The sequence below is a fragment of the Grammomys surdaster genome, unplaced genomic scaffold, assembly GCF_004785775.1.
Source record: "Grammomys surdaster isolate TR1022 unplaced genomic scaffold, NIH_TR_1.0 129, whole genome shotgun sequence".
NCBI classification, from domain to species: Eukaryota; Metazoa; Chordata; class Mammalia; order Rodentia; family Muridae; genus Grammomys; species Grammomys surdaster.
Genome location: NW_021604587.1, coordinates 15,404,227 through 15,426,778, shown reverse-complemented (window position 1 = coordinate 15,426,778; position 22,552 = coordinate 15,404,227). Strand labels below are relative to the sequence as shown.

General features: G+C 43.5%; 1 protein-coding gene across 1 annotated transcript in view; it reads left to right on the top strand.

Annotated features, from left to right (window-relative positions):
• Shld1 (shieldin complex subunit 1) overlaps window positions 1-18,160 on the top strand; it is a 57,360-nt gene extending 39,200 nt beyond the window's left edge. Inside the window, exon 3 of the mRNA XM_028755940.1 lies at window positions 17,337-18,160. Coding sequence (XP_028611773.1) covers window positions 17,337-17,779 — 443 coding nt within the window. The 3' untranslated portion in view covers window positions 17,780-18,160. The remainder of the gene's footprint in view (window positions 1-17,336) is intronic.
• The last annotated feature ends 4,392 nt before the right edge of the window (window positions 18,161-22,552 follow it).

Below are 22,552 nucleotides of genomic sequence, written 5' to 3'. Positions count from 1 at the left end.
TGTGTGTGTGTGTGTGTGTGTGTGTGTGTGTGTGTGTGTGTGTGTGTTGGCTAATGTACATGAGTGTGTAAGTATACACAGATGTGGAGGCCAGTGGAGGCAATCAGAGCCCCTACCACTGCCCCACCATATTGCCTTGAGACAGACTCTCTAAGTGAACCTGAGGCTCTTCAATTCCCCAACTCTGCCTACCAACACTTAGGTAACAGTGGTGGAAAGTCATGCCTAGCTGATTTTTTGTTTAGTTTTTTACATGATGCTGGGATTCAAACTCAGATCCTTATGCTTGCATAGGAAGAGCCTTTACCCACCAAGTCTTTAGTATTTTTTTAATTAGTACTTTGGAACTTTGATCAGAGAACTAAGAAAGAGACCTAGTGTCTAGTGATACAGGCACAAGGCATCCAAAGCTCACCCTGATGGATTGCCTTATAATTTGCCTAGTGTTTTTTTTTTTTTTAATGAAATAGCTTTCTCTCTTTAAAAAGTTTATGAAAAAAATCTACAGAGTACGGTAGAGATGATGGTGATGATGATGACGATGGTGATGATGATGATAACAAAACAAAGCAAAATCACAGATCAGAGCTAGAGTGACACATGCCTGTAATCCCAGCAGAAAGGTCAGGAGTTCAAGGCTAGTCTTGGCTACATAGCATGTTCAAGGCCAACCTGGATTACATGAAACCGTGTCACAACTAAACCAAAAATGCAAACACAAAGTCCCTAGAGTTCATGTTTAGCCAGTCCTTCATAGCTTTCTCTTCCTCACTCCAGCCCTTCCTCTTCGAACCCTGTGGGCAGACATACTCTCTAAAGCAGTTGAATGTGCTCCACAGCAGCATGCCTTAGTCTGTTTGGATGGTTATAGCAAAATACCATAGACTAAATAGCTTGTAAATAAAAGAAGTCTGTTGCTTACAGTTCTGGAGGCTGGCAAGTCCAAGATCAGGGGCCAGCAGATTTGGTGTGTGGTGAGGACCTGGTACCTGGCTCATAGATGGTACCTACTAGCTGTGTCCTTAAGTAGTGAAAAGGGCTGTCTAAGCTGTCCTTTATAAAGTCACCAATATGTCACTCATAAAGTCTCCTCCCCTCTGACGTAATCACTTCCCAACGGCCCCACTTGTAGCACCATCACCTTGGGATAGGATTTCAACATATGAACCTGAGGAGACACATGTCTGCAGATCCAAGCAAACTACTTTGTATTGTTAAACTTAGAAACCCCAACCCCCCTTCTTGTGTGTGCAAGAGAACGCAGGTTGTGTTTCTTTTGTGAAAGGAGGCAGGACCTGAAGCCAAAGCACTAACTAGGGACTGAGTTGGAACCAGACATTTGCTTCTCACCCCACTGCCAGCTCTCCAGGTCCTCACTGCTGCTTCTGCGATGGTTATCTGGGGTTACCTTTTAGCATTAAAAACCCAGGGCCCACATCTGTTCTTCTTCACTCCCTGCAGAGAATCCAGCATGATGGAGCCAGGAGTGGAAGGTTCTGGAGTGGGGCAGGCGCTGAGAAGGAGAGTGTCCCAGGCACCTAAGTAGGAAAATTGTATTAAGATGCCATTAGAGGATTGGGGTAAAAGATAGTTAGCTATAAACACAGCATACAAACCTGGCACAAACACCCTTAAGCCCAGCACTTGGAGACAGAGGCATGTAGATTTGTGAGGGTTCTAGGCCTGCTTGAAACACTTGAGTTCCAGGTTAGCTGGGGCTACATAGTGAGACCCAGTCTAAAATCACAGGAAACACAGAAAAGAAACAAGTATGTACAAATGATCAGTTTTTGTATAGTTACAATAATATAAGCACTGAATACTGCTTTAATATAATTGATATACGCATACTTGGAGAACAGGAAAGGGAAGGCTTCCCCTCTGCCTGAGGCTCAAGTTCTTCCTTCCTGGGTAGGGGATGAACATGAGCTCATGATATCTAAAACTGGTGTGCTGCCTTGAAAATGTTGGTTAGATAGACCCAAAGATCTGAAAAATGAAAGCAGGAAGTTGAAGTGGCAGGCTGTGGGGATGCAAAAGGGATGGGGAGCCACTGCTTTTCAGAATAAGACTCAGTCTCTTCTTTCAACATTTATAAGCAATTACTATGTCAGTAAAAGTAAACATCAGTCATTAATTAAAATATTTCTTTGACATCCCTTCTTATGGACACAAGTCCCTGTGATAGTTTGACACATGTTTGGTTGCTATGAAGTTTCTCCAGCTTGTGGAAATGAACTTGTTGGCCAGGCTCATTTACTGAACCAAGTCTATTTCTATTTACTTCGGGAATAATTAACTCAGCTTCGCCTCACTGAAGGTCATACTAAAGACACTTGTCATTTCCTTCTGCACCATGGAGATAAATTGGACTGTGGTTCATTGTTGTTGAGGCTGTAGATTTATTAAAATTGAGTAAAGCTGTATTATATTAAATTGGGTTTTTTAATTACTTTAGATTTGATGACGTGTCTTTTCCATGTGTATAATCTTCAGCAAACATTTACCTTCCCCAACTGGCAGACTTATAATTTATAACTTTTCTCATGTCTAGTCACACATTTTCTCTTTCCGTGCCTCTGTAAGGATCTCTGTTCAAAACTGTCTTTTAAAATAGTCACTGTGTCCCACCGCGTGCGGAGTGTTTGATGTTTGCATCCTCTGCATGCAAACTCACCCCTACTATTCCTTACCATGTGGTTAGATTAGTTACTTCTCTGTGATAAAAACACCATGACTAAAAGCAACCCATAGAAGAGTTCACTTTGGCTTGTGGTTCCAGAGGGATACTATATCAGTCATAGCAGGGACTCAATCTTCAGTGGCAAGCAGGGAGCAGAGACCTCAAGGCTTTTAATCTCAAGGCAAAGCCAATGACATACTTTCTCTAGCCAGAATGTACTGCCTAAACCTTCCCTAAGAGTGCCACCATCTAGGAACCAAGTGTTCAGATGTCTGAGACTATGGGAGACATTTCTCATTCAAACCAGAACACAGCCTTAGTCTATAGTCAGTGAGTTTATCTAAACCGAATTTAATGTTTTAGTCTGATGGTTTTATCAGAAAGACATGGATGGTATGGATGGATGAATACAGGAAGGCAGATAGCTAGAGACAGAGAGATGGAGAGAGACAGAGAACGCTCAAGAGCAAACGATAGTAGGGTTGTATTCAGATAACAGAATACACAGCAGGCATTAGTCTCTCGAGGTTTCCTCATCTCTAAGATCTCCATTGTGATTATCTTCCGAGCAGAATCTAAATAATGCTCTTTCTCTGGAATCCAGCAGAGTCTACTGAACTAACTGATAAACGTAGGAACAGTAAGGAGCTCCATTAGAAAGACCTAAAATAAGGCAGTGGGATATAGCTTGGTAAAGTCCCTCTTAGCATTTTGAAGGCTCAGAGTTCAATCACTAGCACTACCTTCCTGCCCTGCACCCACCCCTCCAAAGAAAAGAAGAGCCTTCAGTAATTATAATTTGTTCTGAGCACAGCCTTGATGCGATATAATGAGTGTTTTAGCACTTCCACCCACTCCCCTATCTGCTGCTTCTAAGACATTTGAAAACACTTTTAAACCAAAACCGAAAATCATTAAGTAAATTATTATTTTTGAACTTTGAAGATGAGAAACTGCAAGTCTGAATTCCTAGAGGTGATATCAGTATTGAGTACCATGAATATAGTTGATGTCTATGAGCAGAACTTTGTGTGTTGTGCTGGAACATGACCTGTGACCTTACCTGTATTCTCCAATGTTGTTCTCTTTGTTGATGTCCTTTCAGTTTAAACCCTAGCTGTAAGGCTTACAAGCCTTATGTCTCAAATACATGTTTGTTTGTGGTGTTAGGGGTTGAACCCAAGACCTCATACATGGAAACAAGTGTTCCACCACTGAGTACCTGTATTAGTTAGAGTTTCTATTGCTGTGAAGAAACATCATAACCATAGCAACTCTTATAAAGGAAAGCATTTAACTGGGGCTAGCTTATAGTTCAGAGGCTTAGTCCATTCTCATTGTGGGAAGCATGGTAACATGTAGGCAGCCATGGTGCTAGGGAGGCAGCTGAGAGAGTTCTACATCTAGCTTGGCAGGCAACAAGAAGAAAGAGACACTGGGCCTGGCTTGAGTACTTGAAACCTCAAAGCTCACACCCAGTGACATTCCTTCAACAAGGGCACATCTCCCAAAAGTGCCACTCCCTATGAGACTGTGGGAGGCATTTTCATTCAAGCCACCAGTTACTCTCTAGCAACTAAATAAATGTATTCATTTTTAACAATATAATATTTTTATTAGTTGAGAATTTTATATTATCCATTTTGGTCATACCCACTTCCTCTTTTCCGTGACTCCTCATAGATATACCCCTCCTCCCACTCCCTCCCAATATCATTTTTTTCATAACCCATCTAGTCCAATTTGTACCATCTATATATGTGCTTGTTATATTTCTATTTATGTGACAAAACACCATGACCCAACAACTTATAAAAGAGTGTGTTTAATTGGGCTTACAATTTCAGAGGATTAGCATTCATGATGACAGACCAAAGGCATGGAATAGCTGAAGCTCACATCTTGATCCACCAGAAGGAGGAGTCAGAGAGGGAATACACTGAGAATATACTGGAAATACACTGGGAATGTCATTAATCTTTAAATCTCATGCCTGCCACCAGTGACACCTTCCTCTAACAAGGCCACACCTCCTAATCTTTCCCAAAGAGTTCTAGCAAAAGGAGGTTTTAGGGGCCATTCTTATTCACACCACCACATTCCACTCCCAGGCCCCCATAGGCTTGTGCCATAAACTGCAAAATGCATTTAGTCTAACTTCTAAAGTTCCCGTAGCCTTTCCGGCCCTACACTGCTTAAAAGTCTTTTAAGTCTCTTCTGAGACTCAAGACAGTCTCTTAATTGTAATCCTCAGTAAAATAAAGAAGCACGCTACATACTTATAACAGAATACACATGACTGTTCCAAAAGGGAAGAATGGGGGCATAGTGAGGCAACATGGGACCAAAACAAGATGGGGATTTGTCAGGGCAAACGCCAACTCCTGTAGCTCCATGTCTGACATCAGCGGGTTTAGATGGCTCTACCCTTGGCAGCTTTGCTGCCCACACTCAGTGGTTCTCCTTAACTAGAGGAAGATTCTACAATCCCTTTACTAGCGTATCCCTCACAACCCTAAAGCCTGACCCACATGGACAACACTGCCAAGCTCTGCTGCTCTCCTGTATCCCTCACTCTCCTTGATCCCTTCTCACCCTGGGCCATTCACCTGCTCCTCTGCTTCTGCTATCCTTCATCTAGAACAATACCGGCCTCTGCCATCCCAGTCTGTCCAACACCCTGGCCAGATCCTAGTTTCACGAAACTAAACCTCTGCTGGTCTTCCCTAAGGCATATTTTTAATCAGAAGACCTAACTAAGGGTGCCAGTCCCTGCTAGTAACTGTCAGCTTGGCATCAAAACCTGGCTAGAGGCAAGCAGCCAGGAGGCAGAATTGGTTCATCTAAGGTCTCTCCTATCCCCACTAGAAAGGCCTTCTTGTCTGATGCACAAAAGAAGAAGGAACACGCAAGGGGGAAGGAAGGAAGGAGAAGTTCTTTTTTTAAAGTGAAGCTGCTAAACTAAAGGCTCTCTATTTCCTGCTCTTCTCTGTTCTCCTCATGGGCACAGAGGCACCTGTGAGTGGCCAGGAATCCATCTAGTTAAATGAGTTTCTGTTTTAAACACAGTGTGAAGGTGGCCATCTCCAACACAAGGACCCTGGGGACACAACTCCAAACCATCAGACCCCAAGCTCTCTGTGGGTTCCTTCCATGTCCCAGGAAATACGGAGAAGCCCAGCCTCACCTCTTTGACATTAATCGTGCTAATCGGGAGATAAGCCAGCCAGTCTGTCCCTGCTTTCCTGGAGGCGACCTGTGATGATTTCTCCCAGATTTCTGCTTCTGGTGGCACTTCCTGCCTTGACCTTTTTGTTGTTGTTCTGTTTGGTTGGTAGTTTAGATTTGGTTTAGTTTTGACATTATTTTATTTATTTATTTATTTATTTATTTTGAGACAGGGCTTCTCTGTGCAGCCCTGGCTATCTTGGAACTCACTTGGTATACCCTGGCTGTTGTGGAACTCAGAGATCTGCCTGCCTCTGCCTCCCAAGTGCTGGAGTTAACTGCCTTGACCTTTTAAATAGATTCCTCAGGCCTAGTCTTCTGGGTTCTGAGCTGGTGCTTTCTCTTAGCTCAGAGGTATATCTGGTCACAACCTGCTACTTATATTGAAAACTGTAATTGGCAAAATTACTCAAAGAATCTCTGCATATATCAAACCAGTGACATTTGCAGACTCTGCATTTCTGACGACATTCAAGGACAACGTTCTGGTTCAATTCATGACACTATTCTGAGATAAAGCTGACCTCCAGAAGACCTGTTATTCACACTGGCATCTCAAAGGACAGTAATGATTTTTTTTTCCCTGCTGGGAAACCACTCATTGATCCAGAGAGATTGACTACATATTTCTGTAACTACATAAATATTTACATAACTATTTCCTTGGCGTCCTTAAAAGACATGTATACTTTTTAATTTCTGGGCTTCTCTCAGTAACTCAGCCATTTTCAAACAGAGCAAAAAGTTACTGAACACAGTAAACTTTGTTGCCTTGATTGAAGAATAAAAGTCACTAAACATTTTTATTCACATCTTTAATTGCCACAGTCTCTTCAGGGTTGGCCCCTAAATTTCCCTGGTTGCTCAGGCATTACATCCAAGACCATTACAGAGGTAAAAGAGAAAGTTGCCTACATTCCCCCACCTGCAAAGCTGTGCATTTTCCTTTTTTAAACCCTTGGATGTAAATGCTGGCTGCCGCTTCAGTCGCTTATTCACCAACATATACTGTTTTAAAGTCCTGCTTATCAGAAACCTGGTTCGTGGCTTTATCCTCATCTGCTGTTTTTACTCTCAGGGCAAAAGTCATCGTACAAAGATCCATCCTAATCCAAAATACCCTGGGGCCTGCTGCCGCCTCCTTAGTCTAAAGAGGAGACCTAATGATAATCAGAGGGCTCAGAAGGACTAAGGCGTTTGATGGATGTTTCTTTATTTGGTTTAGGCCACGTGGTCCTATTCTGATGGTGGTGAAATCACATAGCATGTCCCATTTTTAACTGTAGTAAAGATGGCCAGCAGCCACATGGTTGCTTCCATCCAGATGAGGTTATCAGCCAGGATACCGGCAAGCCACTTTACTGTCATTTACTTCAAAGTGAGCCCATCAGGTATGCACGACCCCTTAAAAAAAATCTGCATTCCCAAACAAGAGTTGAATCCACGTTACCTATAAGCATGTCGTAGACTTTTAGCTACCAAGTTTTAAGTTAACTTTTTTTTTTTTACAGATTTTATAAAAATTTTAACTATACCCAAGGAACTTACAAATCACGAGACACAGAAAGTTTACACGATAGTCTTACAGATCTTGAGACAAAGTTCATATCCTAGCAAAAGTCCTAGAGTTATATTTAGAGAGTTAAATAAAACCAGGAGGAAGAGGAGGAGGAGGAGGAAGAGGAGGAAGAAGAAGAGGTGGAAGAAGAAGAAGAGACAGGCTGCAGCAACCCACACCAGGGATTCTTTGCTCCTTCCTTGGGCTGTTGTTTTTCTCCCCTTCTCTCTGTCTCAGAGTTGGGTGGGCCGTCCATCCCAGGACAGAGATCTCAGAGGAAACTTTTAAACAAGCATGCTTGGGTCTGGAGAGGGCGGGCCATAACCCAGCTCCAGAGCCAGCTTTTTTAATAAAGTAGAACAGCGTGTAACAGTATTCATATATTGTCCATACCCAAGAGACATTTGAATCTCTGTTACCCTGATTCTGTGACCAGAGGGAGAGATAGGGCAGGAGGGAAGCAGACATCCTTTAGAGATGGAGCCAAGAGCTGGTAGGTAATATCTTCAAACTCTGATTCCTATTTTCAAATTTTCCTGCCAGTTCTCTCTAGTCTTCCTTATCCATTTGCTGAGTTGTTTGTTGTAATTTTTCTATAATTAGACACATTCTTTGCTCTTCTTGCTTCTTTTTCTCACTCACCTATTCATTTTTAGCATTTCTTTATTTTGTGAGTGCCAGCACATACTCACACACATGTGTCACAAGGCACATGTAGAAAACAACGTTAAAAACAAGTTGATTGTCTCCTTCCAGGCAGGCATGAGGGCCTGAGTTCAGATCCACAGCTGAGTGCTGTGGTGGCTGTCACCCCTATTCAGTGTGCCGAGGAGGATAGGTGGCTCCTGTGAGATCATAGTCCCACAAGCCTAGCAAAATCAATGAGTTCCATAATAAGTGACCGATGACTCTGCCTCAGCAAATAAGGTGTAGAGTGATAGAGTAAGACATTTGACATCACACACACACTCGCGTGTGTGCGAGCACGCGCACGCGCACACAAACACAGACACATCATACTGGTGTAAAGTGAAAGTGGCTCTCACCTGTTGTTTTAGGCTGAGGCAGGACAAGAACTCCAGCCAGTGAGTGTGAGACCAGCTTTTGCAACGCAGTAAGACCTCATTTAAACAAACTACAACATTTTAAAAAAAAGTGTCAGAAACATTTTTAACACAACTATATCCCAGCCCCACGTAGGTCCTCTGGTGGCTTGTTATTTAGTCAGTCTCGGCTTATCACTTACTTCTCTGCTTCTGCTACCCACAATGCTTTCTTCCTAGGTTGAATTATGTAAGCTTTAATTCTGTTTGGGGTTTTCCCAAAGCTTCTGTGGTGCAGAAAAGAAGGCTCAAAGCTTCCTCAGATTCACAGGTGAATGGGGGAGAAGGGCTGAGGAGCGGCTGCCTTTAGAGCTCCTTTAAATGTAACTGTCCACAGTTCTGACTCATCCGCAGGCCTTCTGTCAGTGCTGGACGGTCCTCCCCCCTGCTCTTTCCCCCCGCCCCCCCCCGCATGAGGGAGGGAAGGGACCACAGGGAGCCAGAACAAGCCCATGCCTGCTGCCCTGGTTACTTTCCTATCCTATGGCTGCGACAAGACACTCTGACAAAAACATCTGAAGGAAGGAAACTGTCTGGGGCTCCAGCCCATCACCACGAGTCAAGGAAGCAGGAGCTTTAAACTGCTCCCATGTGTCCTCAGGAAGATGACAGCTTCCTCCTTTTTTACAAAGTCTAGAGCCCAGGAAATGCTGCTACCTAATGGAAGTAATCCTTCCAGGGCTGGAGAGATGGCTCTGCTCACTGCTCTTGCAGAGGCTCAGCTGCAGTTCCCAGCACCCACCCCTGGCTCACAACCATCTCTAGTCCAGTTTCAGGGACTGTGATGCCCCCTTCTGACCTGTGTAAGCACCAGGCACATCCATGGTGCATATATACATACCGACAAACACTCAGACACATAAAAATTAGTCTTTAAAACTTTTTAAAGATAAAGATAACCTCTCACAGTATGTCCCGAGCCTTGCCTCCTTGGCCCTGTCAACTATTACATCTGCCAATATGGCTGTTGTCTCTCTGCTCGACTCATTTTTCTCCTGTTTATGTTTTTATGTATTTATGTATGTATGTTATATATTTATGTATGTATTTACTGTCTGTGTGTCTGTGTCTGTCCATCTGTCTGTCTGTCTGCCTGCCCTCTAAGGCCAGAGAGGGCACCAGATCCTCTGGAGCTGGAGTTACAGGCTGTTGTGATCTGCACAACATGGGTGCAGGGAACAGAACTCAGCGCCTCTGCAACAGCGCAGGCACTCTTAGCCACTGAGCCTCTCTCCCGTCCAGCCCACTCCCTCTCTAGAGAGTGTATCTTGCTTCCTTGCTGGTTCTAATTGACTCCTGTCTGCCTGGGCTATACCCCATATGAATTCTTGGGAATACAGATTCAGAGTTCGGAGTTCACTTCTGGGGTGGAAACCTCCCCATAACCCTTTCAGTCTCACCCACTCCAGTGCCATCCTGGGGTCTTGTGGGAGAAGGAGCTTGGGGGCAGCTGGAGGGCTCTGCCAGCCTGGGCTTCTGTGTGTGACTCTCCCACACACCATGGCACCTGCTGTTTCCACCCACACTGGGATCACGATTGTTTTTGCAGTGGGTGCTCTGGGGACCTCTGCTAGGTTCTGGGTAATGTTTGCTGTGACTCATCCCTTCCCAGCATGGGCCAGCAAAGATGATCCGATGCTCTCCCTGGAAAAGCCCATCTCACTTGGATGTGACTTACTGTGTACAGCTTTTCTCTGGAAGCTATACCCATGCTTTTGGGTCTGTCTTGCTTTCTTCTAAGAGCCTCTCTTTCTCCTAATCTTGTGCTAACATATATTTAAAAAATAGCCTTATTTAACCCCAACTGTACCTCATTAATTGGCTGACCCTGAAATTCTTTTTGGTGTCAAAACAACAAATCCAAGTTTGGCTGGAGCTGGAAGTCCCCAGAAGCCTAGGGAACCCCTGAGGTACTACTTCAGATGGCAGTGGGATGTGTCTCCTGCCTCTTTCCCCCTAAATTCTGACATATTAGTGTGGATAGAAATCCATTTAGGAAACTGAGTCTAGCAAAACCCCTCCTGAATATAGAAACATGGTATATCACAGACCAATGATGTCACACTCTCTTGAACAGGTCTTGCTAATGTCAACATTGTAAGTGGGTACACCACAGGAGTCTTGTCTGATCATTGAACATTATAATTTGGGTAAATATGGGAGGGCTTCTTACTGCTCAAGCTGGGATTTGAGCAATCCACTGAATTGAAGGTTTGAAGATTCTTTTGTTTTATTTATGAGTATGGTTGTTCTGCCTGCATCTATGTATGTCTGTTGCATGTGCGTACAGTACTGGCAGAGGCCAGAAGAAGGCTTCAAACTTTCTAGAACTGAGTTATAGATGGTTATAAGTTACCATGTGGGTGCTAGGAACTGAACTAGGGCCCCCTAGAGGAACAGCCAGTGTTGTTAACTACTGAGCCATCCCTTCTTCCCCTGAAATGAAAGTTTAAAAACTATTTGAGAGAAAAAAAATATATGTATTGAGATAGGGTTTCAGTGTGCTATCACATTTGGCTAAGGTTGCATTTTTCAGGCATTCTTTGCTGAGCTAACTATATTTACCAAAACAACAAAACTTGTTTCTCACAAGTACAAACATGCATGTGAGTGTGTGTGCATGTGTGTGTATATAGATACACATATGTACGTGCGTGTGTGTGTGTGTGTGTGTGTTCATGGATACACATATATATACATGAGTTCAGTGGATAGCTTTCAGGAACAGCATATCTCCTTCTACCATGGGATCCAGGGATCAAAATCAGGGCATCAGGTTTATATAGCAAGCACTTCTAGACACTGAGACATCCCTCCAGCCCTAGAACATTTTAATTTCTTAAGATTAACATATAATTTTATAAGATAATTTACAATGCAGAACGCTGGGGAGATTCAGTTGCCTTGGCCCTCATGTGGGGCTTTGTCTCCGCACATATATCTTTGGCTTTTTCTGGCATTCACCTTCCTCCTCAGCAGTGGCCTGTCACAAGGCTCTATCCTTTGAGCAGTGCATCTGCTCATCATTAAGAAGCAGGGTGGCAGCAGATGCCATTTCCCTCTGCATGATTCATCCAGCGTTGGCTTTCAGATGTAAACAAGTACCCACTGGGACTGCCTAGCTTCAAAAGCTCCTGACCCAGAGGCAGCCGTCCTCCTTGTTAATTTGGATTCAGTATCTTTATATCCACATACCCTCTTGGTAGTTTTGATTTTCAAAGGAACTGTTGCAAATCCTGAAACATAGATTGTGGGTGGCAGGGTTGCTAGGTATGAAGGAGGCTCAGGCTTATTCATGTTTTATGATTCATTTGAATAATATTAATAGGATATAAGTTGCTTTAGAATTCCAGTGCAGGTGGTGTTGTTATATGGGAGGAAGAAAGGAACAAATCAAAAAGAGGACTCAAGATGCTGACAGAGTGGCCAGGGGTCATCCCTTCCATCGTTTTACAGAAGAACAGCGAGGGAGCAGAAGAGCTGTCAACTGTGAAAAGGGAAAATGAAGGATGACTCTCTGGAGTTCAGTGAGACAGACCCCAACCCAATAAGTTTCAACAGAAAGCTTACATACATACATTCATACATACATACATACATACATACATTCATACATACACGTTAGTAAACCTTATGTATGCACCACAAAATCACATTCCTACTCTGTATTATGACAGCCTATTAACAGTCCTTGCCTAGAAACTATACTAGTGTGTAGGAATAGAAGGATTATTTAAAGTTTACTTCTGAAATAGTTAAGTGCGCTGAGTTCTGCTAGCTTTCTAAAGCCCCTACCTCTTATTTACTTGGGAAGGTAAATGTATGGTGGATTAAATGAGAATAGCCCCCACAGGCACATACATTTAAATTCTCGGTCCCCAGTTGGGTGAACTGTTTGGGAAGGATTAAGAGGTGTGGCCTTGTTGGAGAAGGTGTGGCCTTCTGGGAGGAAGTATATCTTGAGGGGAAGAGAGGGAATGAATGGACTTTGAGGTTTCAAAAGTCCATGCCAGGCCCAGTGTCCTTTTTCTGTGCCTGCTTCCTGTGGATGAGGATGTAAAGCTCTCATCTACTGCTCCAGCACCATGTCTGTCTGTCCTGTGCCGTGATGGTTATGGACTAACTCTCTAAAACTGTAAGCAAACTCCCAATTAAATGCTTTAAGAGGGTAAGGGCAAGGGTCCTGGCTTCTGGCATCTCCCCCTTCTCTGTTTAGTTAGAGAAGGCGTCTTATGATCAATCCCAACTATGTGAATTTTGAATTTGGATGTCTAATTATGGGGGGTCTTAGACAAGTTCACAACCCCAAAACATTGATGTGAGACGAGTCACATTGATGGTCGAAGGCTTTAGGCTGTCGACGATGGGCAACGTCAAGGGACTCTGATGTGGGTGAAAGGAGGGTGAGAGCCCTGTCTTAGGCCATGTAGGCTGCACCCACTCCCAGCACCACGCACTCCTTTTCGGCTGCATTGGGTGGGCCCCTGGGAGGTGGACCTACAATAATCCCGTCATTGGGCTAACTCACAGCCATCCTAGTCTCTTGTAAATGTTCAAGTTACCAACCATTTGTCAGTTTGGGGTGTAATATTGTCATAAAGGAAGGCTCCCCAATGTCCTCACCCCCTACCTTTCCCCACCTGCACAATGTCCTCTGAAGCTTGGCAACTGCAAGATCCTGCTTAGCAACTGCAGATAGACTCAAAGCAGAGTACCATGTCTTCTTAAGAATAGCAGGGAGACCATAACTCAAGCAGTGTACCATATCTTCTGAAGAACAGCAGGTAGATCATAATTCAAGGCAGTGTACCGTATAGACCATGACATGTTTCAAGGCACAGGCCAAGAAGATTTTGTACTTTTCCACCACCTTGCCCTTCTTACCCCCTCCCCTTGTAAAACATGCTAAAAAAAAAAAGCATTTCATGTTCAAAAAAAAAAAAAAGAAATTTAAAAAAAATAAATAAATAAATAAAAAATTCTGCTTAAAAAAAAATAAATGCTTTAAGAGTTGCCTTGGTCATGGTGTCTTTTCACAGTAATAGAATAATAACTAAAACAAAATGCTTGCAAGAGACTGCCTGAGAAATGATTACTACAGCTATCTACCTGGTCAACCCACAGATCCTGTTTGCTAAGAACGGATGTTTGATCTGTTTCCTACAATATTTGTTCCTGCAATCATATCTAAATGGTGATGGGAATTTCTACCTTCAGATGGTCCCCTAGAGTTTCAACACTTGTCCAACCTATAAAAGCTGTAAGCAGCTCTTGGTTGGTACTGGGCTTTTACAAAGCATTAGTTTGGGCTCAAGCCTCTGCAAATCAAACTAAGTTGTACACTAGGTGCCTCCTTGGTTCCTCAGTGGTCAGTGTTCCTGACAGTTGACATTTTTGCATTCATTTTGGCTCTTGTTAAATTGAGAAGTACGATTTTAAATAATATGCTGTGGGAAGGTGTCTGCTGAATCACTGTTCACCAGTATTCTCTGCCTGACCCCACACAATGATTTCCCACGTGTCCGTTTGAAATCAAGCTTGGTCAATGAAATACAAACCAAAGTAACAGTCTTCCTGGATATAGTGCTTCATCATGCTCTTACCGGCATCATAGCCAATTATAGTGAGGTAACTGGTCTGTCAGCCTGGGTTCTGGGGTAAGGGTTGGATAAGCAGATCTGCTTGTATGTGTGTATACTCCTCATGTGACACATCCCACAGACCTGACGGTTTGCTGTTTTACACCCCTGAACTTTGGTGCTTGCTTATGTGACAGCCTATCTAGCAGGAATCAATATATTTTAGAGAGATACTTGTAACCCCTTCTTTCCCTATCTGACTGTTGAAAGAATGAACTCCCAGAAACTTACCTAGGAATCTCCTGCTGAGAAATGGCTGACATCTGGGGGATCATCCAGAAGAGTAACTTGTCTCCTGAAGAAATTAACAAGACTGACCTTGTATACAGCTCAGAGCATAGGCAGTGGTGGGCAGGACTATAGCAGGGACCGACTTCTCAGTTATGCGTACTACTTGATTTTATTTAAACCCTACCCCCCTTGTCAGGGCCACAGAGGTAGACTTGAGGGTGGGGTAGCCACACTGACCTCTTTTCTGCTTTTCATTATTAATTTGGCTCCTTTTACTGGCTTATTGAGGATGAGTGACTAGGCATGGATTGTTAGAGTGCAGGCTGTGATCCCTGAGTCCAGTAATACTTGTTATGTTGCAAAACATAGCCCGTTCTAGCTAGAATGGGTTTCAGTGATACTGAAAACTCTCTGAGAAGGTTGTGTCTGAAAAGAGACATAGAAAAGCTGGTGTAGGAACCAAGCATGCACGCATGCATGTAAAGAGATCTTGTTGTGTTCTAGAAGAGTAAATCTTGATACCTAGAAGAAGCTTAGGGAGGAGAGCACTTGCATCTGTACTTTTTGGTTGCTGTGATAAAACACCATTGACCAAAAGCAACTTATAGACCAGAGCATTTAGTTCCAGAGAGCATGAATCCATTGTGGTGGGACACATGGCAGCAGGAAGAGTAGCTACGCAGGAGGCTAAGAGAGTGAGCCGGAAGTGGGGAGAGACTATTAACTCAAAGCCCATTGTTAGAAAAAAAGAATGAACAATCTGCATGCTGCACAAAGAGTCATACAAAGTGAAAGTATCTGTAAGATGATTCAGGTTGAAAAATGGTACCCAAACCTAGCAACACGCTGGGGCAGCGTGGCTCCTCCTTTATCCCTGACATAGTACAGGAGTTATGTAGGTCCTTGCGCTCACAGATAAGCACTAAGGGAACCAGGAATGTTAAAAACATAGGGTTGTCTCTTCAAAAGGAAAGATATGCAACCCATTTTCTGTGCAAAAGACTGGGAGCGGGTCTGGTTTGCAGCCTGGTGTCCATTGTGCCATCTGTGTGACCCTGCAGTTACACTGGATCCTCCCCAGACACTTATCTTGAGCCTATTTTCTCATTTTACTGAACTGATCTTTACGGACAATATCACTTGTCCTTTACAAAGACTTTGGATGTAGTCTCATCTTAAACTTTGTTGTGCACATGGAACTGAGTTAGTTAACATCAGGAAACTTTTTTCCAAATCATGCTGTGCCTAAATATGCCTGAAACAAACTGGTTGCAGTCAGACTCTTGAAGTTTGAACCAACACCAGCTACTGAGTTGTATTGAACAGAGCTGCCTTCTTGCTTCCCACAGACAGTTACTAGGCTGGGTGTGGTGGTCACAGAGACACTGGAAACATAGGTGGAGAATGCCCCTCACCCCATTGGCAGGAGCTTGACTTTACAATCTGTTGTGATTGGCTAATAGATACACAGAGGGGGAAGGTTCTGGCTCAGTAAACTTGCTTGCCAGGCTAACTACCTTTGATTAAAAAATGATAATTCTCATACTATCTTCCAGCAAGGCTGTACTCCCTAAAAGTTCCATAATCTCCCCAAACAGTGCTAGCAAGTGGGGATCAAGTGTTTAAACATGAGCCTGTGGAGGACCATTCAGACCCTCACAGTAATAAAGCACACCTCTTTACTAAGAGACACTTCTGGCTGTGTCTGTGAGAGCATTTCCAGAGACACTTAGATCATGAGGGCTGTGGCCCAGTGAATGGTCGAATCTGGTAAGAAGTGGAAAGTTTGAATTGTCTATTGCCTGGTAGTAGAACCCGCTGGTTCATAACTCTCTGTAATTCCAGACTCAGGGCATCCAATTCCCTCTTCTGACCTCATCAAGCTCCCAGAACATCCAGGTACACAGACAGTACATGCAAACAAAACACCCATGCACATAACTAATAATAAAATGATGTGCACACGAAAAGGGGAACCCTGTATGTCTGGGTGTGTTGGCAGTAATGGAGAGGACATTCCATGCTCCTCTTGGGTGTGAAACCTCTGGTGGGAGGTGTTAGGAATTTCTCAGCTACCCGGTGTCTTCTGGGAATCCCCTTGCTCCTTCCCACCAACAGGTCTCTGCATCTCCCTGCCTTCCCAGTGAGGGGCTAGATTATCTGTAGGGGACAGCAACAAGGACACCTCATTCTACCACTGTGGGCTCCTGTCTCCCCCTTCTCTGGGTTTTAATAGTAACACCATTTACAAGATATTTACTTGCTAATATCTGGGCTTTTATGTGGTTGGCTATTTAAAGTAGGAAGTGTTAGCAGTTCTCTCTAGAGTTTTGCTTTAAAACTTTTTTTTTTTTTTTTGGTCAGTCTCAAGTTCAATGCCTCCAAATACAATACAAAGAACTTTTTGTTGTGAATTATTCATGCTGGGAGGAGTTGTTGGTTTAAATTTTTGTTGTTTTGATTTTTCTAGGACAGGATTTCTCATATTCTAGGCTGACTTTGAACTCACTATGAGGCAAGCATGTGGCATAGCCCAAGGACAACGGGAAATGCTTCTGAAATCAGTTGATTCTGCTTATAGTCAGTGTCTTAGGAGTAGTAAGTGTATTGAGGTGAAGAGAGGCATTTGTACTGTTGGCTTGATTTCTGGACTTAAAATTTTATTTGCATGTGTGCGTGGCGTTGTAGGGAGTACATGCTGTGTGTGCATGTGGGTCAGAGGACAGCTTGCAGGAGTCAGATCTCTCCTTCCACCTTGTCTTTGCTTATGGAATCCACCTCAGGATATTAGGTTTGTGTAGTAAACACCTTTACCCACTGAGTCACCTCACTAGCTGACTTTCCGATACTTTTGACTGCCTGTGTTGAGTATAGGAATGTGTTTTGTCTTACAGATAGCAGTTCTCTAAATACTGAGAAAAAAGGCTCCTGGGACTCTGAGAACTTCTGGCTTGATCCTTCTTCGAAAGGCCAGTTGGAGACTAATGAAGAGGAGGATGGACTTCGAAAATCCCTGGATAGATTCTATGAAGCATTTGCCCATCCATTGCCAGGTTCTGGGGATCTGCTCTCTGCACCTGTGTGTCAGTCCCTGTCTCAGACAATCTCTGAGCTTGAGGGCCAGGAGAGCCAAAAGTATGCCCTCCGCAGTTTCCAGATGGCCCGGGTCATCTTCAACCGGGATGGCTGCTCTATCTTACAGCGGCATTCCAGGGACACCCGATTCTACCCACTAGAGCAAGAAGGCAGCTCTGTGGATGATGAAGAGCCCACCCCAGGACTGTCAAGAGAGGTCATTCATTTTCTCTTGGAGCAGACTGTAATGAAAGACTTGTAGCCAGTGTTGATGTGAAAGCAGGCAATGCTGGAGAGGAAGTGCTGTCGCCTGGTCCCCAGAGTCCAAGGGGAGGTGGGAAGGGAGTTCCTTTGGCATCTTTCTGTTTCCAGCCATTAGCCATAAGCTTTGCAGGTAGAGGCTAGCATCAGCAACCTCTTAGTGTGCTACCTCCTGCTCACCTTGGCCAAGGCTGCTACTGACTCAACTAGGGTTGAGTCGTAGCCCAGCTTCTTGTCTTAGTCTGCACTCCTGAGTGCTCTCTTGGGGACCTGGCCAGAGCTGGGACTTTGGCAGGAAATCACTACCCTGCTTGGCTTCATCCCTTCCCCCACTCACCTACTGATGTCTCTAGGGCCTTTTCTTTTCTTTTCTTCTCTTCTCTTCTCTTTTCTTTTCTTTTCTTTTCTTTTCTTTTCTTTTCTTCTTTTTTTGGTTTTTCAAGACAGGGTTTCTCTGTGTAGCCCTGGCTGTCCTGGAACTCACTCTGTAGATCAGGCTAGCCTCGAACTCTCGAACTCAGAAATCCGCCTGCCTCTGCGTCCCAAGTGCTGGGATTAAAGGCGTGCGCTACCACCACCCAGCTCTAGGGCCTTTTCTTAATAAACTTTTTATATCTGCATCCTTGACTCAGTCTATTCCTGGGAGAACAAGCCTCAGAGAATAGGATTCTGGGAGATGAGTGTTTTGAGGATATACATTTCTGTGCTGAATCAAAAGTAACAATTTTACCCAGTTATAGGTGAGAACCAGTTGATTGGCCTAAAGCAATGTAAAGATTTAAATACACTTCCAACAGTGTGTCACATCTTCATCATACCTTTGGCTCCTCTCCAAAGCCAGAATTCCATCTACAAAGCTAAAATTTACACCCAATGGGCTTAACTAGATGGCAGCATGGAAGGGGAGGAGATGGTGCCGAACCATCCACTCAGGATGTGGGGGCACAAGACTAATGTATAAGGGTGCCACCGTGTGACCGTTCTGATGTGTTCTTAGTGGGAATAAGGAGTCCCTTGCCCAGACAGCTTTTCTCTGTCCTTGTTACCTTTGCCCTCTGTTCATTGCCAGCACCCTCTGAGGGGTTGCCCCTCATCCCCACCCTCCTCTTGCCCCCAGTACCCTGAGCTCAGTGCCAATGTTTGCCTGGAGCAGGGCTTTGCTGTCACCTGTGCCTGCCCTCCAGGCAGGTGCTTAGCCTGACAGGGAGCTCTTTAAATAGCTAGTTCAGGCTTGCACTGACAGATGCTCTACCCTGCAGGTTGTATCCTGTACCTCAGTTTGAGAATTACGTCAACTGGCACCAGGAACTCGAAACAGTAATTGGAAGCCTTATAGAGTTCTTCAAGCAAATTACATCAGGAGAAAGGCTTATTTCTCTTGTTTGGAGGAATAGCAAAAGCTGGCAACATTGTGCAGTTAAATTTTGAGAAGCAGAGTGAAGTTTAATTGGCATAAGACTCCAAACTTTTCAGAAAGGGGATTATGCAAATGGGGCAGCCGGCAAGTGCACACTAAGAGTTGGTGGACCATTCTTGAATGGAAAGAAGCCTAAAAAGTAGCAGGGGTGTGTGCAGGCTTCTGGTACAGGGAAAGTCACAGGTAAGAGATCCCACATAGAAAGGTCAAAGCACCTGCAGAAGGGGTCTCACGTGGCAGGAAATCAAATGTGAATAGGACCTTGAGAGATCCTCACAAATGGGGCTCCAGTTTTCTCCCCTCTCTGCTGTTCACCCAATAATCACGAGGCTGGTGCAGTTTCAAACACAAACCTGCAGGTTAAGTGAGAAGCTTCCAGGTTTTATTATTTTAACCCTTGAAGAGTGTCACTGAAAATTATCCAGTCACAGAAATACTTACAGTTCATTTCCATGGCTATCAACAGAAGGAATCTGGGTTATTCTCTGCTTGGTTTTTTTTTTTTGGGGGGGGGGGGGGTGTTTGAGACAGGGTTTCTCTGTATAGCCCTGGCTGTCCTGGAACTCACTCTGTAGACCAGGCTACCCTCGAACTCAGAAATCCTCCTGCCTCTGCCTCCCAAGCGCTGGGATTAAAGGCGTGCGCCACCACACCCGGCTTTCTCTGCTTGTTTTTAAAAGAACAAAACAAACAAACAAAAAAAACTATTTGACTCTTCATCTTGGGAATAGTGGATTCTATTTTGAAAAGAGATTTTAGTATAAAAGAATGAATGTGTAAGCTTCACGGGCATCAGTACTGAAGATGTTCAGCAAAAGGAAGCCTGCCAGGTTAGGGTATGGGAAATGAAAGCCAGGGTTGCCTAGGCAGCACAGAGTATGGCATGTGTTTACTTAAATTGGAGTAAGTGTTTGTGACAGGCCAGTACAAGATATTTGATTCTCTGTGATCCTGCCTCTTAATTTGATCTCTGTGGAGATAGGGTGGCATTTTCCATTTATCTCTGTGAACCTTTAATAAAAACTCAGAGATAAGGATACTTCAGTTCAGGCCTTTGGCAGTATTACCTGTTTCAGCACTGAGAGTACAGTCACAACATCTTATCATCTCATGAACATTGGAAGAGGACTTACAATGTTATCAGTGACATTTTCCAGATCTACAGAGCCTTTATGAGGGCCACTTTGTTCCAGAAACATCAAATCCTGAAGATGAGAACTTGGAGCAGAATCTAATATTCCTGTCCTACACTCAGGCTTGTTCTTCAGATGGCCCAAGCTCAGGGGTTGGCCAGGACCTTGATTTTGCTTAGCCTGCCCTCAGTGCCACCCAAGCCTGTGTGATTGCTTTTAGGGTACATGTGACTGATCCTTTATCAGCAATCTCAAAACAGTACAGAAACATCCATTCCTTTTAAACTTGTAAAGGTTTTTGAATGTTACATTGGATCACAGTTGCACACAAAGGTACATGTATCCTGTATGTGAATGTCTTAATTCTCACAGACTGAGCCCACCTGTGAAACCTTGAGGTACAAGAGTCACCAACAGTCCCGTGGTACCTTCTAAATGGAGGGTTCCATCTGTCGAGCTGATGAGAGCAGTTGGTACTGACCAGTTTTCTCAAGGTGCTGGTAGCACACAAACTGGATAAACGCATGGATAGTATTTCTTTCATTGCTAATCTATACCATTCAGTATGCTGGGGAAACACAAATGCTATATCTAATCCATGCTTGTACGTAGCTGTGTAGTGTCAGCTTAATATAAGTACTTAAAATGTAAAAGGCTGTTTTATTAAAAAAATAGAGTATGTTGACACCATATTTATCAAAAGTTAGAAACATGTGATGACACCTCCCCTCCCCCAATTGCTGAAATTCAAGATACAATAGAATGGACTATTCTAGGAGAGGGGTTGTGGGCAATTTCAGGGTGGACTAAGAAGTGCAGAACACATCTATGTTTCAAGCTACCTTTGCCTTTCTTTGCTACAGTGAAAGTTATTTTAAAAAGAAAAGCATACCCAAATGGCCAGACAGTGTAAAAGAGTGGCCTAATCAAGTAGGAGAACATTTTCTGTTTAGTAAATGAAGCAGTTCCAATGTAAAAATAGGTACATCAAAGGAAAAAGTTGAGCCCATAAATATGTATAAGTGGATATGCGAATTGAATATGTGATAAAGGTGGTGTTTCAAGTTAGGCATAGCTGAGGATGTAGCTTGGTGTAGACCACTTCCCTGGTCTGCACACAGTCCTGGATTGATGACCAGCAAAGGAAGGAAACAAACCATAAGGCAAAGACAGAGCTGCCAGCAATGGTTTCAGAAGGATGGACGCTCTGCTTTGGGAAAGGGAGAGCCAAAGTAGAAGGCTGGGTTCCCCATCTCACTTCTTATAGCAAAATATATTCTACATTGGTTTCACCGTGAAAATTTAAATCATAAAAAATGTGTGAGAGAGATATATGCAATGTGTATATATATATATAGAAAGAGTATACATACACACATGGGGAGAGAGGGATGTCTTAGAATGGAGAAATCTTTCTAAGAATTGCTCAAAAAAAATAAAACCCTAAACACTGAAAAAAAATTTTCATGTACTTGTCTATGAATATTCATCTTTATTATGGTCTGGCAAGAACAGCTCAACAGGTTCTTGCTGCCAAGTCTTGTCTGCTGGACCTGTGATCTGAGGACCTGAGAGAATGGGGCAGTCTATGGTCTCACGCTATAGACAACCTTACTTCAGTTTCAGTGCACTTGTATGTACGAATGTAACAAAGAAAGCAGTGATCCAAGGAAGGTTGTTTGAGTTCAGAAACACATGTAAATAAATGTTAGTAGGCACCTACTAAATATTGACAGAGCAGTCATTTCCCAGAACTTTCTTTGCTTGGCACATATTATAGATTTATATCTGGGAAAGCACGAAAGCAAGGCAGAGGCCATATCCAGATCCAGGGCACACCAAGGACGGCACTCACACATCCTTTTATCAGATTGGGTTCTATAGCTATATTGTGACATCCAACAAGAATAAACATATCTTATAAACTGAATGTAAATGTTTGTCACAGGAGGCATGAAATCACATCCAAGAACAATCTAGAGAACAAAATGCACCCGTGGTAAAAGGCCCTCTGTCTTTTTTCTTGGAGTCTCTCTTACAGTTCCCCAAAGTATTGTTCACCATGGGTCATTCTTTTCACTATGTTCCAATAAAGTGGAAAAAGGAATAAGTTTTAAAGTTATAATAAGATCAAAATAAAGAAAAATACATGGAATACATAAATAGAAGGGTTTTTAACACAGAGAGTTCTTGAAAATCATTAGACATACAACCAAGAAGGAAA